Genomic DNA, 16,931 nt, shown 5'->3' with positions numbered 1-16,931 from the left:
TCATAAGTACTACAGGCACATAAGTTAAGTCAAATGGCATGACTAAAACTCAATTTGGCCCTCACATGTTTTTATGGCAGTGTTCAGAATGCCCTCAACAATGATATTTTTTTAAAGTAAATTTATTCCTTCAAGTTTTAGATGGGTTTTGATAGAATTTTGATGATAGGACGTTTGTACTTCATTGGAATCACTTGAAAGCTTCTTTGAATCTTTAAAACATTTTGAAATCACCTTGATATAAACTTGATCTTCATGAATGAAGTTTAAATTTTGAAAATGGTTATGGTGTTGATGTTTTCCCTTTCATTTGTATGAGTTTCTTTGATCCTTTGGTCCCTTACTAGTAGGGTTTTTTCTAATAAAAAGGTCAAAAGTTAACCAGTTAACTTTGGGCCCAAGTTATGGGCCACTAGAGTTTCAAGTAATAAATATTATAATAGAGGCTTTGAGTTTAGGTTTCAGATTACACTAGTTTTCAAATTCAAACCCTAATCTCTTTCTCTTTCCTCCATTTCTCTATCCCTTACTCTGCGATCGTCACCTCAGTTAAGGACATCAATTTATGTCAGTCACCAACTATTCGTTCCTGGTGGTCTTTTGTGGTGTTCTACAACAAGGGGAAATGCGAAAGGGGTCGTTTTGGGTGATTCACAAGGATTGGACGAGCATCCAGATCGCACATTATCACCATATGTCAACCTACTAGTGGTGATCATGTCTAACTAATATAAAATTTTTTGAACACCCTATAGTTGTAGTTGTATAAACAAGTTTCTTTCAGGTCTTCAATTGGATCGCTAAAAAGGGTTTTGGTAATAAATTTTAATAATAATTTTCGTTGCATATATATTATTTAAACATGATACGAAACCTTAAAGTAATATCATAGCCACATTTACATACTCTAAGAACCTAATATAAGTAAATAATATTTGATTATAAGATTATAAAATCTAAAGAGATTTGGTTGGTATGATATAGAGATAGAAAATGATCATAATACTGATCTATTAATTAAAGTAGTGTGACATCGGACATAACCTAACCACTAAATTTGTATTTTACTAAAAAAAAATCGGTGTTGAAAACACCATAACTCTGACAAGAACTATTCTTACCTCAAAACCCATATGAGAGTTGCAGTATATTTAGGGTGCTACTTTCTACACCCCCCTATTTACTTTTTTCACCCCCCTCCTCTCACATACTTACAGATGGGGCCTGCGTGGGACCGACAGTTTCCCTCTCACAAGGGGGGGTGTAATCAGGAAGGGTGGGGGGTGCGTATAGAATGAGCCTATATTTATTGGTAAGACACTGACGTCGACTTGAAACCTCCCATCTTTTCATGTCTCTCGCTCTTCCTTCTCTCTCTTCAAACACTCCATACTACTTGAAGTTGATGAATCTTTCTTTCTTTCAACCACCCACCACTGTGTGTTATTTTTCACCTTCACTGTGTGTACAAACATAGCAAGCTATGGGGTCTCTGGGTAATAACGATTTCAAGAAAGCCGTTTGGATTTACCCTAGATTCATGGGGTTCAACCCTTCTGAACGATGGGGGCATTCTGCTTGCTTCTCTAATGGCTTCCTCTATATCTTTGGTGTATGTCTCTCTCTCTCTTACTATATCTCTCTATCAGACACACAAGCATGTATATGTATATACATATATGTTCATGCATTTATAGCTTCAAAAAAGGCAACAACAAGAAACCTTGCTGTTTTCAAATATGCATCCTGCTAAAAGTTTGCAAATCCAAATTTTTAATGTGTTCTATTATTTTGTTAAAAGTTTTTGAACATTCTTTGGGTAACTAAAAGTATATTTTGGTATATGAAAATGATAAACTTTGTGTTTAATTTGCACGTTAGTTTAGGCATTGTCACTCGATGTGATTAAAAATAGTAGTTGGTGTTTGTCTCCCAAAATGCAAATGTGATTCAGACACGTATATTAATAAAGGTTTTTTACTACTATCACATATGTTAAAAAAACTTAAAACTGGTAAGATAACATCATATGAGTTGATCAGATGCTGGATTTGTGATAAGGATTAGGGTTAGCACTGCGATGCACTATGCAAAATGTTTTTAATTTTTTACAAAAAAAAAAAAAAGAAAAGAAAAAAAAAACAACTTTTTATACATGCGCCTTAGCTAATCTTCGTGTAGGTTTTGTCATGGATCTGATCATACTGAATACTACTTTGTGATGATTACGAAAAAAAAGCAACTGAGTTTGCAAAGGATTCTTTATAAAAGTGGAAGCATTTCATTTTTTTTGTGTAACCTAGTGTTTGTATTTTTAAAGTATATACATACATGTATACATATATAGTGCATTCTTTCAGAACCAATAATATATTTGTAACAGCAAGAACCATATAATTCACATAATTCAATGTATGCAATAATATATTATGCGGTTCTTGCTGACTCCTAACATATAATTGGTTTTGAAATGAACGTGCCAATGTATTTGTGTGTACACACAAGCACATATATATTGGGTGAGGATATACACTTACAATTCCAATTATAGGGATGCTGTGGCGGTCTACATTTCAGTGATGTTCTGGTGCTAAACCTCGAAACCATGGCTTGGACCAATCTAGCAACAACCGGGGTTGGCCCCGGTCCAAGAGACAGCCACAGCGCGGTCATTGTAGGTCAAATGATGATTGTTTTTGGGGGAACAAATGGCTCCAAGAAAGTCAACGACATTCACATACTGGATCTTTTGACTCATGAATGGACACGGCCGAACTGTAAAGGAGTTGTTCCTACACCTCGAGAGAGTCACACAGCTACCATGGTCAGTCATGACCGAATGGTAATTTTTGGTGGCAGTGGAGAAGGCGATGCAAATTATTTGAATGATTTGCATATTTTGGACCTTAAAACAATGAAGTGGAGTTCACCCGAACCAAAGGGCGATGTGCCCATGCCTAGGGATAGTCACATTGCGGTTTCCGTGGACAATAGAATCTTTATCTATGGTGGTGATTGTGGTGATCGTTACCGTGGTGATGTTGATGTTTTCAATGTTGACACATTGACTTGGTCAAGGGTAAATACCAACTCCAATCATACTGTTTATTTGTTAAATTTGTGGTAATTGTTCATATTCTAAGTTAAAGAAGCTTGTGTGAATGTTTAGTTTGGTGTACATGGACCATCGCCAGGGGTTAGAGCAGGACATGCTGCGGTTACCATTGGGACAAAGGCAAGTACTTATCCCATTATTGTTGAAGTGATAATTTTGACCCATTTACTTATGTGCAAGTTGTATTTTTAACGCATACAACCTTCAAGTCATTTTATTCAAAATCTAAACAATATTATTACAATAAAATACTTTTTGTCCTTGGATTTTTTTACTTGTATAAAAGTTGTACAAGATTGTTTCGGGTCGACGCAACAAGACTCAAAACCTGGAATAACGTGCTCGAACGTAATATGTTTTGGGATACCACTTGGCCCACCTTTAATATATTGACGCTTGAACCAAATGTGATGCAAACTTGTAGGTATACATGATTGGTGGAGTTGGTGACAAGCAATACTATAATGACGTTTGGATGCTTGATACAGTTGCTTGTTCATGGACGCTGCTAGAGGTACGAGGCCAACAGCCACAAGGGCGTTTTTCTCACACGGCTATTGTCGTGGATTCCGAGATAGCTATTTACGGAGGGTAAGTATTTGTTATCTTAGATCATCAAAGGACTGATATCTCCATAGTTCATGTAATTGCCTAAAGCAATAAGTTTCTGATAATAATAAATAAGTTTCAATTTATAAATGTAGCTAAATGACAATCAAGAGTTGGTAAAAAATTATAAACCCGAAGCATGCGGACTTGAAACTTTGTCAACTAAATTCTACAGATTAAAACTGTGGAGATTTATATAATTTTTGTATACACAACTAATCACAGATGTAGCCTGTTTTAATTACTCTTATGTTTTGCTCAGATGTGGTGAGGACGAAAGACCTTTGAACGAGCTACTCATCTTGCAGCTTGGATCAAATGGCGGATACAACATGCTTGGAAGTAAATGCAACCACGAAAAACGGCACTTTTTACACGGACATAAAGCCAACATGAAACAGTTGTCGGCGTTCAGTTCAGGTTTGATTCGTAACAAAATATCACGAGGGCTGTACACCAGTAGTTATAGATCGATTCTATCTAACCATTGTGTTTTTACCTTTTAAGATCCAATGCACATGAGGAGAAAAAGAAAGTTAAATTCAAAAGCTTGTGAAGTAATTGAATCAGAACAGGAAGAACATTCGCTTTCTCTTTCACAACACTCGTCTCCATCCCACTCTGATCAAGAACGGACACTCATCAATAAACCGACTAACTCAACCCCTCAAGTTTTACCTCTGTTCAAGAATCACAATCATATTTCAAGCACTCGCAAGCAGATCCCGGGTACCCAATCGAATCCTATAATGATTCAAGGTCGAACTCCACAAGATTCGAATTCCGTTCACCACAAGCACCATCAAAATGTCCATGAAACTCGAGCCGAGCATAGAAATATTGAGCCACTAGTCGTTCAAAATCTGGTAACATGCTATCCTGAGCTTATTTATGTTCTGTGGATTACTATACTGTGCATGCTTAATATATAGTCTTTTGGACACTACAGAGAAAGGGGTTTTGTGGCAGAGCCACTCTATCTCCTGCGATAGAGGAAAGGTTTGCCCTATTCCCACCCTCCCCAGAGCCTACCAAAGCTCTGCTGTGAGTGGGATGTTATGGGTACCTTTGTATTTATAAGATTTCTGGAATCATAACTAAAATTATGGAATCTCAGATTGGCGCAGAAGTTCATGGTAAAGTTGATGGAGCATTTGACTCGGGTTACTTGATGACTGCAACAGTCAATGGTCGAATTTTTCGAGGAGTCTTGTTCCCTCCGGTATAGCTTTGTCACCCGTCTACTTTTATGTTGTTTATTATTCACATGAATCTAAACATTGTACTAACCCCAGGGGCCTGAAGTTGTTTCCCGAGGTGCTTTCCGTGGACACAGTCGTGGATCTCCCACAAGCCATATGGCTCAAAGAAACTCACATATAAACCAGGCTTTCATTAGGCACTCACACAATAGACCATCGCATGCATCTGAAGCAAGTCATCACGGCTATCTTCAAGATCCTGATGTCCATAGACCGTCTTCGGTACTTCGATCAGTTCCAGCTCTCTCATTAGGGAGAGAACAGCCGAAGGTTCAGAGTGAACTGCATGGAGTCGTTCTAACACTGGGTGGACCGGGGAGTGGCCATGGTTGCTGATAGAGCACAGGATTTGATTATGTTAGCTCCCATTTTGTATATTTGAGATAAGGCAGTCTAGATTTCGCTTTCCTTGTGTAAAATCTACAACTAGTTATGCACACGCATAAGATTTCGAGTGACGTAATTGTTTATTCTTTTTCATTGTTTGCTCTTCGAAACAATGTTTTGTAACCTTTAAAACAAAGAGGTCATTCCGAAATCTTCATTTCCTTGACTTAATCTTGAATTGGCTTATTTTATTTCTATCTTTATCGAAGTGGCATCTAGATGATTGTGTCTTGTTTGCAAGCTTATATATAGAGGATATTACACCGGGTAATGTTGTTTAATAATGTTTTGTAAAACACAAACTCTATATAACCATAATTGTTACCATGCATTCATGCATGCAATGAAGAACATTATGCTCTTTTGGCAATTCTTTTGTCACTAAATAATCGATTAATCGAACACAACACGATAACATTCATCAGCACAAAGACAAGCTCCGCGCTTATCAACTGTAAATTGTTTTTATTTCTCCTCGATTTTGTAAACGACGTGGTTGTCATGTTGATTTTTATTAACGTTGATGTCATGTATATTATTTTTCTAACGTGACACCGCATCATCACCAACACTATTTTTTCTGATTTACATTGTGATATAGTTAAGTACTAGCTACTTGTACAATTCATAAAACGAATTCACAAGTACGTTGACGTTGACTATGACTACGTTAAACTAAATTGAGGGATTTTGTTTTTCAAAATATGATATAGGGTTAACTACTTAAATTGTTTCTATAACTTGACACTAGTCACATGTTAAATGGCTAAGATTAAAAATTTAGATGTTTGAGTTATAAGACTTTCATTTTATAAACACAAACCCTAAATATTGACAATAATAACAATAACAATAGCAATAGCAATAGCAATAGCAATAGCAAGAACAAGAACAAGAACAAGAACAATAACAATAACAATAACAATAATAATCCACAAAGAGTATTTACGGAATTTACTTTAAAAATATGCATCTACATTAAGGCCAGGGTGTGGTATACTGTCCCTGTCCACATCATCGTCGTTAACGCCCTATGGGCTATGGTGCCCCACACCCATCCTCAACACGCCAAAGAGAGCGTTATCCAAACTTCGCCAGCGCAATAACGAGCGTTTTAGTGGGTTGATCGAGGTATTTGGTCAAATATAACCGTTGCCAAACGGTCGAATATATAAAAAAAAATTATGTTTTATTTTTTAGTTTTAACACTATAAATATACTACCCCCTTTACTCAAATACTCATCCATTCTCCATCTATTCTCCATCTAAAAACTTTACAAACTTTATCATATTCACACAATGTTTGCCAACAATCAAAACCCGTGGGATCCCAACAATCCATTTTGAGGTAATTTAGCAAACGAGCAAGAAGAACGATACCGAAGAGACCCGCGAACGGGTGAGGTTGGGTATTACCCAATGCCACCTACCACCCCAACCTCCCCTCATCCGACAACGCCACCGATTTCCGGTTTTTTTGATACTATTCACCACGGCCATTTTTCCCCAAACCCAAAACATACCCCAAACCCAAAACATACCCGAAACCCAAAACGTAACCCAAATCCAACCCACTTCCTCAAAAAGGTGGACGATCTAGAAGGCACCGTAAGAATGACGAGAACAAAGAACGTGCTCCTAAGACGATCGAGAGGTAGACACCTACAGAAGAGCTTGCATTGTCACAAGCATGGCTTGATGTGTCGGAGGATTTGATTGTTTGTAATTTTTCTCTCAGTTAAATTTTTATAATATATTTTTATAAATATACTTTTATTTTTATTTTGTTGTTACTAATTTTTTTTTTTCAAATTATAGCAACCGACCAAGATATATCCGTATTTTGGAAGCATGTACGTGAGAAGTTTTTCGTCGCAATGGGTCGTGGTGAATATCGTTCGGCCGACTCATTTTCGAGCAAGTGGAGAAACAAATCCAGAATGATACGAAGTTTCTCGAGAAAGACTATTCCAATCTACCGGAGGAGGACCGCGTCATTTTAGAGGTTCGTAAGGCAAAAATCCGAGCCAAATATATTTAAGAGTAAATTACGTTTTTGGCCCCTGTGGTTATATCATTTTTACTATATTAGCCCAAATTAAGAATTTTTAACATATTTGCTCCCATGGTCTCTATAACTAACCAATTTGGCCCCTAAGTCTAGAGATCATGGGGGCCAAAATGGATAGTTATAGAGACCATGGAGACTAAAATGGTTAGACTTAGGGGTCAAAATGGTTAGTTATAGAGACCATGGGGGCAGATATGTTAAAAATTCTTATTTTGGACTAATATAGTAAAAGAGATAACCACACGGGCCAAAAACGTAATTTCATAATGTGTGTAATTTCATAACTTACACTTATATAAGGAGTATTATAGTAGATTGTATGGTTTGTATCATAATAACTTACTTTGAATTTGATTTTGTAGAACCTTTGAAAGACTAAGTGAGGGTTGGTAACGTGGATGACGTATGGAATGTGAAATGAAGGTCAAATCAAATGAGACGTCTTTCTTTCTTTCAGAAAACCCATCACCCAATCAAATCAATCTACAGTTGATGATTTGTATGGACACGCCAACACTCCCCCGTGATGCCCGGGTGCTTTTACTGTTCTTCTTTTGATCATTAACCTAGCAAACATAATACATGTACATAGTTGTTTGTATTTTTATTACATATATTATATTCTCTTTTTTTTTCTTTTCTTGTAATTGTGCTTTTAGCATGGTCTAACCGATTTTAGTAAAAAAAGTTGCTGCATTTTAAGAAAATAGTACCCAAAACCACATTAGTTGGCTGGAAGGAGTTTTTTTAGATTGTTAGTTATATGAATTTTTCTTTTTACTATATAGCATTCACCACAATAGTAACAAAGCGGTTTGATTTAAAACTGCGAAACTGTCTTTATACCGGTCGTCGGTTTGATTTCATAGTCGGTTTTCTTTCCTAACTTTCAATTGATCGGTTTAAAAAATTCTAATCCGTAGTGAACCGTTTGGTTTACGGCTTATACCGAAAACCATTCGTACAAAACCGAACTGGATTTTAAGACTTGACGATATATTTTAATTTTTTTATATATATACACACACAAATATATTCTATATAGGATTAATAAACTATTTATGTATATTTAACTACCATATTTTTTTTGAAAGGATTTTAACTACCTGGGGCAGACGTAAGAGAAAGGCAAAGTGGGCGGGCGCACCCCCGGGAAAAAACAATTTAGTGCTAAGTTCCGTTGAAAATCCCGTCCGCACCCCTTGGAATTTTTCGTCCGCACCCCTTGGAATTTTTCGCCCGCACCTCTTGCAATTTTTGGTCTGCAACCCTTAGGTAAAACGTGTTATCAATTTATATTTTAATTTTTTTAGTAAACTCTTATTTTTTTTAAATACTACCTAAATTATATAACTTTTAATATCTAAATAACTAAACCCAAATACTCAATACCTTTAACTAGCCCACTACTAAGTCTTAGCCCAATAAACAAACCCAACAAATCAACAATATTTCAAACCAAAATAAAATAAACAAGCACAAAACCCTTACATATTCTCTCCCGCTCTCTCTATATCACCATAATCAGCCACCATACCACCGCCGATCGAACACGAGTAAATTTCTTTGTTATTTTTGATGAATTTTGTTTGATATTAGTCGCATACTAACCATGACAGTAGACATGTGCTTCGTTTTGTTTTTCATTATGTTATATGGTGGGTTATATTTTGTTAGTGATGATATTTTGTCTTTTTTTTTATAGCCGCATACACCACATAGTAGATCTGGTGGGTTATATTTGTTATTGAAGAATGTTTGGCTTTTTCTTTTTATGGTGTATATGTTGTTTAGATGATTTTTAAGGTTATTTACATTATGATTTCTAGTGCTTGAATAGTTGATATATTATGTAATATGTTATGGAGCCATGTTTTGGATAGATTTCAAAAAATGAAAACCCGTAGGGTGACGTTTTAATTATGTTTGTAACATGGTTTGACATATTTTTGATGATTATATAAATTTAGTTCGATGTTCTTTTGTTTTACATGACCCGACCCGCCCCGATACGAACCGATTTTTTACTTATATACTTTGGGGCCTAAAATTTTTAAAAATTTTCCGCACCCCTATGAAAAAATTTCTGAATCTGCCACTGTTAACTACCATATAGTTAGGCTTTATATCATATAAGGCTGTTTGTTCTATTGATTGTCATTTTTACGTTGTTATTTAACACAATCTCACATTAAGTTGTGACAAGTTTCTAAATATCTCACATTTCCACTAGATTGTTTGAGTGCTTGCTTTTGTTATGAAGTTTTGAAAAAAAATAGTTTAAATATCATACACGTTGCTTATATATATATATATATATATATATATATATATATATATATATATATATATATATAGAGAGAGAGAGAGAGAGAGAGAGAGAGAGAGAGAGATCGCTAAAATGAAAACCACCTCCAGTTGTAAGAACCACGGGAACTACTTTCTGACCATTAGATCTTCAAAATGGATGGATGAGATTAAAAGTAACTAAAAGTAATATTAAATTCTTTTTGTCTTATTATGTCTTTAATATTTTATTGTTAAAGGGTGTTTAAGTAAAATTGTCTTTTTTGTCTTTTTATATATATTATATTTAATTGTCATTTTTGTCCTATTCATTAAATACTTTTTATTAAAAAAACAATTTCTTTTAAAAGAATATTTTGAAATAAGATTTTTATAATAATTTTTTTAAGATTTGGTTTTAAAAAAAAATTGAAGAGCCGTTTTATTTATGCCCCGTTTTTAAGACCGGCTTTTTCAGGCGTCGTTTTTTAACGCGCCGTTTTTTAAAATGCCAATTTTTTTGCGCTCCGGTTGTTGCACGCCGAGCTTTTTCAAGCGTCGTTTTTTTAACGCGCCGTTTTACCGTCTCGTTTACGCGCAGTTTTTACGCCCCATTTTTTACGTCCCGTTTTTTACGTGCCGTTTTACCGTCCTGTTTTTACGTGCCGTTTTCTACGCCCCGTTTTTTTCACGCTTTTTACGTCCCGTTTTGACGCGCCGTTTTTTTTCACTTTTTTTAAGGCGCCGTTTTTCTCAATCGACGTTTTTTTAAGGCGCCGTTTTTTCTCAATCGACGTTTTTTTAACACGCCATTTTTTACACGTTTTTTAACGCGCCGTTTTTTCGCCGTTTTTTAACGCGCCGTTTTTTACAAGTTTTTTACGCGCCGTTTTTTAAAGCGTCGTTTTTTAACGCGCCGTTTTTCTCAATCGGCGTTTTTTTAACGCGCCGTTTTTACACGTTTTTTTAACGCGCCGTTTTTTCCACGTTTTTTAACGCGCCGTTTTTTACACGTTTTTCACGGGCCGTTTTTTTGACGTTTTTTAACGTGCCGTTTTTTACACGTTTTTTACACGTTTTTTCAAACGTCGTTTTTAACGCGCCGTTTTCCACGTTTTTTAAGTTTTACGTTTTATGTAAAAAAGTTTACGTTTTACGTTAAACTTTTTAAATTTTTTACGTTTTACGTTAAACTTTTTACGTTTTACGTTAAACTTTTTACGTTTTACGTAAAACTTTTTACGTTAAAATTTTTAAGCTTTTTACGTTTTACGTTACAATTTTTACGTTTTACGTAAAACTTTTTACGTTTTACGTTAAACTTTTTAAGTTTTACGTAAAAACACTTTTTACGTTTTACGTAAAAACATTTTTTACGTTTTACGTTTTACATTTTATGGTTTACGTTTTATGTTAAACATTTTACGCTTTACGTTTTACGTTAGAAACTTTACGTTTTTCGTTTAAAAGTTTACGGTTTACCTTTGTACGTTTCTCGTTAAAATGTTTGTGTTTTACTTTTTACGTTTACGTTTTTACGCTTTACGTTAAACTTTTTACGCTTTACGTTTTTACGCGCCGGTTTTTACATAAAAGTTTACGTTTTACATTTTTGCGCTAAAAAGTTTACGGTTGACGTTTTAATTTTTACGTTTTAAGTTAAAAGTTTAAAAAGTTTACGTTTTCTGTTAAAAAGTTTACGTTTTACGTTAAAAAGTTTATGTTTTACGTTATACGTTAAAAAGTTTACGCTTTATGTTAAAAAGTTTACGTTTTACGTTAAAAAGTTTACGTTTTTACGATTTATGTTAAAAAATTACGTTTTACGTTAAAAAAGTTTACATTTTACGTTAAAAAGTTTACGGTTAAAATTTTTTTTACAAAAACTATTTTACACAAAACGAACACACCCAAAAATCACAACTCGGTAGGTGTCTCGGATAGATTGAACTTATTATCATCGACCAGAAAAAAAATATAAAAAACCCAACAACAAAAATCAAAATCAATGTGTGGATCTTGAAAAAAACGGGGTTTGGCTCAAAGTTTCCAATAATCAAGGCTGCAAAGTGGGGTTGCAGGTTCAAAAACCTACCCTCCACCATCCTTTGCCGCGCCATCGTCATAAATTGTCGGGAAAATTGTTTCGAACTATCACTGCCAATCTAAACCCCCGATATCAAAAACACAAATCAATCCAAAAAGATAAAAAAACACGGGCACCAACGGGCACCAACGGCACCACCGGGCACCATCGGCACCACTTGCAATTGGTCACCTGTAAAACAATCGACATCGAAACCTATAAACAGTCTACAAAAATGAACTGTTGCCACCAGAATAGTATAGTCCTACACTTTATGTTATCACAGATAATCTTGGTAATGATTTGTGTGTATATTGTAATTAACAATGATAATTACATCAGTATATATAGACAAGATAGTTACACATATAACCCTCTAGATAAGCCTATTGTAAAATATTGTCTAATATTCCCCCGCAAGCTAAGGCCGGGAAGCGACCTGTAGCTTGGACCGAAGCCAAATAAACCGTTGTGAAGGTAGTGTCTTAGTGAACACATCGGCGATCTGATCATCTGTTTTTATAAACTGAACACAAAGTCTTCCTTGCGCAACCTTCTCTCGAACGAAATGAAAATCAACTTCTACATGCTTTGTTCGCGCATGAAACACCGGATTCGCTGACATGTATGTGGCTCCTAAGTTGTCGCACCATAGTGTAGGAACCGAAGACATGGGGACACACAATTCCCATAACAGTGTTTCAAGCCAAGTGAGCTCAGCAACCGTATCTGCAAGGGCCTTGTACTCGGATTCTGTAGATGACCGAGATACAGTGCGTTGTTTACGAGCAGACCACGATACTAAGTTTGAACCAAGATATATAGCAAACCCCCCAGTGGATCGACGGTCATCTGGGCAGCCAGCCCAATCTGCATCGGAGAAGGCATGTAAATTAAACGAAGCGTCTGTATAGGCATGCAGAAGAGATCCCGAGTTTCGTTGAATCAATAGACCATAACCAGAAGTACCCTGTAAATACCTCAGAATTCGTTTAACCACCGACCAGTGATTAGTAGTGGGAGAATGCATAAAGTGACACACTTTGTTGACTACATATGAAATATCGGGCCGAGAAAGTGTAACATACTGAAGAGCCCCTACAATCTGACGATATCGAACAGGATTGTCAAAAGGAGAGCTATCACCAAGAGAGAGATGTGCAGTACTTGGAATAGGAGAGGAGACTGGTTTGGATTCAGAGAGACCTGCACGAGCAATGATATCCAAAATATACTTCTTTTGAGATAGAATAATGTCAGCCCCTTTGGGAACAATCTCAATTCCCAGAAAATATGATAGAGAGCCCATATCTTGAACAGCAAAGGTGTTGCTAAGACTGTGAACAACATAGTTAATCGCCTTAGGATTGTTCCCTGTAATAATAATATCGTCAACATAGACAAGCATGTATAATAAAGTGCCACGAGCAGATAAAATAAACAAGGATGGATCAGTCTTCGATCCCTTGAAGCCGAGGCCAATTAATGCTGTGGATAACCTGTGAAACCAAGCGCGTGGGGCTTGTTTGAGACCATAAAGGGATTTGTGTAGAAGACACACATGATCTGGTTTAGCCGGATCCACAAAACCAGGTGGTTGCTGTAAGTAAACAGTTTCTTTAAGATCACCGTGTAGAAACGCATTCTGAACATCCAGTTGACGAAGAGGCCAACCTTTGGTGACAGCAAGAGATAAAACAACTCGTATGGTAGTTGCTTTGACAACCGGACTAAACGTGTCATGATAGTCAACACCTGCTTGTTGATTAAAACCTTTAGCAACCAAACGCGCTTTGTAACGCGTAACCGCCCCATGTTGATCTTTCTTAATTTTGTATACCCACCTACAGTCAACAATATTGGTGTTTGGAGCACGCGGGACCAAAGACCATGTACCATTTCTCATTAAAGCCGAACATTCCTCAGCCATGGCAGCACGCCAGTGGGGTCTTTGTTAGCAATGGTGAAGGAAGATGGTTCGGAAATTGTAGTAGTGTGAAACGAAGAGGGACTGTACCGGTCAACAGGTTTAGGATTAGGACGAAGGTGTGAAGGACGAGTACGAGGTGGTGGTGGTGGTGTAGGTAGAGAGTCGGGTATGTTAGGTGGGTGAGGATGATCTGGTGTGGTGTGGGCTGAGGCTGGGTGTGAGTGGGGTTGTGGGCTGGTCTGGGCCGAGCCCAAGTTGGGCTGAGGTGGAGGGCTGTCCGTATGGGCTGAGTTCGGTTGTTCCGGGGCTGTTTGGTCAGTCTGAGTCATGGGGTTATGTGGTGCGGCTGATTGGGCCGAGGCTGGATTGTCAGCCTGATTAGTGGTGTTAGATGGTGTAGTCGGTTGGGCCGAAGATGTATTATCACCGGATGGAATAGTATGGGGATGAAGATGAGGATGAGTAGGGTAGGATGAGAAGTAGGGAGGGGAGGATGGTGTGGGTATGGAGATAGGTGGTGGTTTAAATGGAAAGACTTCTTCATGAAATTGGACATGTCGGGCAATGTATAGACGATTGGATTGGATGTCCAAGCACCGGTAGCCGTGATGGGAGGTGCTATACCCGAGAAAAACACAAGGCATGGATCGAAAATCCATCTTGTGTTTATTGTATGCACGAAGATGAGGGTAACATCGGCAACCAAAAACCCGAAGGAAAGAGAAGTCTGGTGGGTGATGGAAAAGTTGTTCAAAAGGAGAAACTTTGGAGTTGGTTCGAGAAGGCATTCGGTTAATTAGATAGACAGCCGTGTCGAATGCAAAATGCCAAAAACGTTGTGGGACATTGGATTGTGCAAGGAGGGTGAGCCCAGTTTCAACAACATGTCTGTGGCGTCGTTCAACATACCCATTTTGTTCGCTGGTATGTGGACATGAGAGCCGATGTACAACCCCAAGAGAGGAGAAGAAAGGTGAGAGCTTCCTAAATTCTCCTCCCCAGTCAGTTTGGACAGATTTAAGTTTAGTTTTAAACTGTCGTTCAACTGTTACTAAAAATTGTTTGAAAATATTAAAAACATCAGATTTAAGCTTGAGAGGAAATATCCACATGAAACGTGAATAGTGATCGACACACAGTAAGAAATAGTTATGACCATCACAAGAAGTAACGGGGGCGGGACCCCAAACATCACAAAATACCAAATCCAAAATATGAGAACTTTTAAAATTAGATAATGGTAAATGAAGTCTAGAAGACTTTCCAACAGAACAAGAATCACAATCCATACTAGAATGTTTAGAAAAAACTGGTAAACAATACTGGGAAAGCATAAAATTTAAGAGTTGTGAATGTGGATGACCAAGCCGTTGATGCCAAGTGTTTGTGGAAGCACGAACGGTAGAGAAAGCAGTTTTTGGAGGTGGCTGAACCGTTGGTAAGCTGAAGGAGTACAACCCATCAATGCTTGGACCCGTGAGGAGGATAGTGCGTGTAGACTTGTCCTTCACAGAAAAGAAAGTGTCATGAAATTCAAAAAAGACATTATTATCACGACAAAATTTTTGGACGGAAAGGATGTTCCTTTTGATTCCAGGGACATGAAGAACATTTTTAAGAACAAAGGTTTTATTTGGAGAAAAGATACGAGAGGAACCAATATGAATAATGGGTAAGGACTCACCATTGCCAACATGAAGACCATCGTTACCGCGGTATGGCTTATCTAGAGGGTTATATGTGTAACTATCTTGTCTATATATACTGATGTAATTATCATTGTTAATTACAATATACACACAAATCATTACCAAGATTATCTTGGTATCAGAGCCGATCCTTTTTTCCTAACCCTAATTGTGCAGCCGACACCTACATCCCTGCTTCCCTTTCCTGTCGGCAATCACAGCCTCCTCAACCACCATATTCCGCCATCCCCTCTCCTCTTTCCCCTTACTACAATGGCCCTTCTAGCAGCCTTTTCTCAGGTTGACAAAACAACTCACAATTCTCACAAGTTTGCCTTCAAACTTTCACCCACAAATTATGGGCATTGGAAGGCGATGATACAGCCCTTTCTTCTCACCAACAATCTGTTTGGTTATGTTGATGGCACCATACCGTGTCCACCAGAACTTATCGAACCTGCTGCCTCTTCAGACAAAGAAGCTACACCAAAGTCACAACCAAACCCGAACCACCCTATCTGGGTATCCAATGATGCCCATATCCGGATGCTACTGGTCTCTACAATTTCTGAACCATCTTTTCAGCATGTTATCGGCAGCAACACCTCCAGAGAACTGTGGCTTGCTTTAGAGCGAGCCTATGCCCCGAATACGGCTTCTAGAGAATACACTCTTCGTGCACAACTACTCAAGAATACGCAGATTCTCTTGCTAATATTGGTGAACCGATGAGGGAGAAGGACTTGGTTATGTTGGTTGTTTCTGGTTTACGTGAGGAATACACTGGACTTAAACAAAACATTCTGACACGTCAATTTCCTACAGCCTTTTCTGAACTTCATGGTCTGCTATCAGATCATGATTACATGGTCAAAAAATCCATACCCAACGTGCCTCAGGCTCAGGCATTTGCTGCTGCCTCCGCCAATTCCAGCGTCCCAACAGCCCCACCTAACTCTATTACATCACCCTCGAACATTCAGGCACTTCAGCAGGTACTTGGGCAGCTTGGTCTTCAAGTTCAGCCGATAAACTCACCTTCCCCACAAGTTTTTTACACCAACACTGCTGCTGGGAATAACCGTGGCCGTGGGACTAGGCGTGGCCGTGGTAACAACAGTTCATACAATCGCAGCCAAGGCAGAGGTAATCATTCTCAGTTTCCTTGGGCTTCTAATCAGAACTTGGTTTTTGGTACGTGCAACAGGTGTGGTATTGGCCATGTCCCATCTCAATGCCCTAACAGGGATCCGCCCACCTTTCGGGGACGCCAACCATCAGTAAACTATACCGACTATCGTTCTCAGACATCTGATAATCGCTCCCAAGCATCCCCTTCTTGGCTCAACGACACTGGTGCCAATGAACATGCAACCTTTGATCATTCGAGCATGGATTACTCTGATACCAAGATAATCTTGGTAATGATTTGTGTGTATATTGTAATTAACAATGATAATTACATCAGTATATATAGACAAGATAGTTACACATAT

General features: G+C 37.7%; 1 protein-coding gene across 1 annotated transcript; it reads left to right on the top strand.

Annotated features, from left to right (window-relative positions):
• Positions 1-1,345: 1,345 nt before the first annotated feature.
• LOC110889348 (acyl-CoA-binding domain-containing protein 5) lies at positions 1,346-5,546 on the top strand. Its single transcript, XM_022136863.2, has 8 exons — positions 1,346-1,612; positions 2,552-3,079; positions 3,170-3,235; positions 3,540-3,706; positions 3,987-4,144; positions 4,232-4,590; positions 4,842-4,946; positions 5,020-5,546. The coding sequence occupies exons 1-8, from the start codon at positions 1,484-1,486 to the stop codon at positions 5,320-5,322; spliced, it is 1,815 nt and encodes a 604-aa protein (XP_021992555.1). The 5' UTR covers positions 1,346-1,483; the 3' UTR covers positions 5,323-5,546.
• The last annotated feature ends 11,385 nt before the right edge of the window (positions 5,547-16,931 follow it).

Source organism: Helianthus annuus, chromosome 7 (assembly GCF_002127325.2).
Source record: "Helianthus annuus cultivar XRQ/B chromosome 7, HanXRQr2.0-SUNRISE, whole genome shotgun sequence".
In the NCBI taxonomy this organism is placed as follows: domain Eukaryota; kingdom Viridiplantae; phylum Streptophyta; class Magnoliopsida; order Asterales; family Asteraceae; genus Helianthus; species Helianthus annuus.
This window is presented reverse-complemented; position numbering and strand designations above follow the sequence as displayed.

Coding starts and splice junctions, on each gene's coding strand:
- LOC110889348 (XM_022136863.2), top strand. CDS start 1,484: ATGGGGTCTCTGGGTAATAACGATTTCAAGAAAGCCGTTTGGATTTAC. Junction 4,145..4,231: donor GTTGTCGGCGTTCAGTTCAG/GTTTGATTCGTA, acceptor TTACCTTTTAAG/ATCCAATGCACATGAGGAGA. Junction 4,591..4,841: donor CACTAGTCGTTCAAAATCTG/GTAACATGCTAT, acceptor ATGGAATCTCAG/ATTGGCGCAGAAGTTCATGG.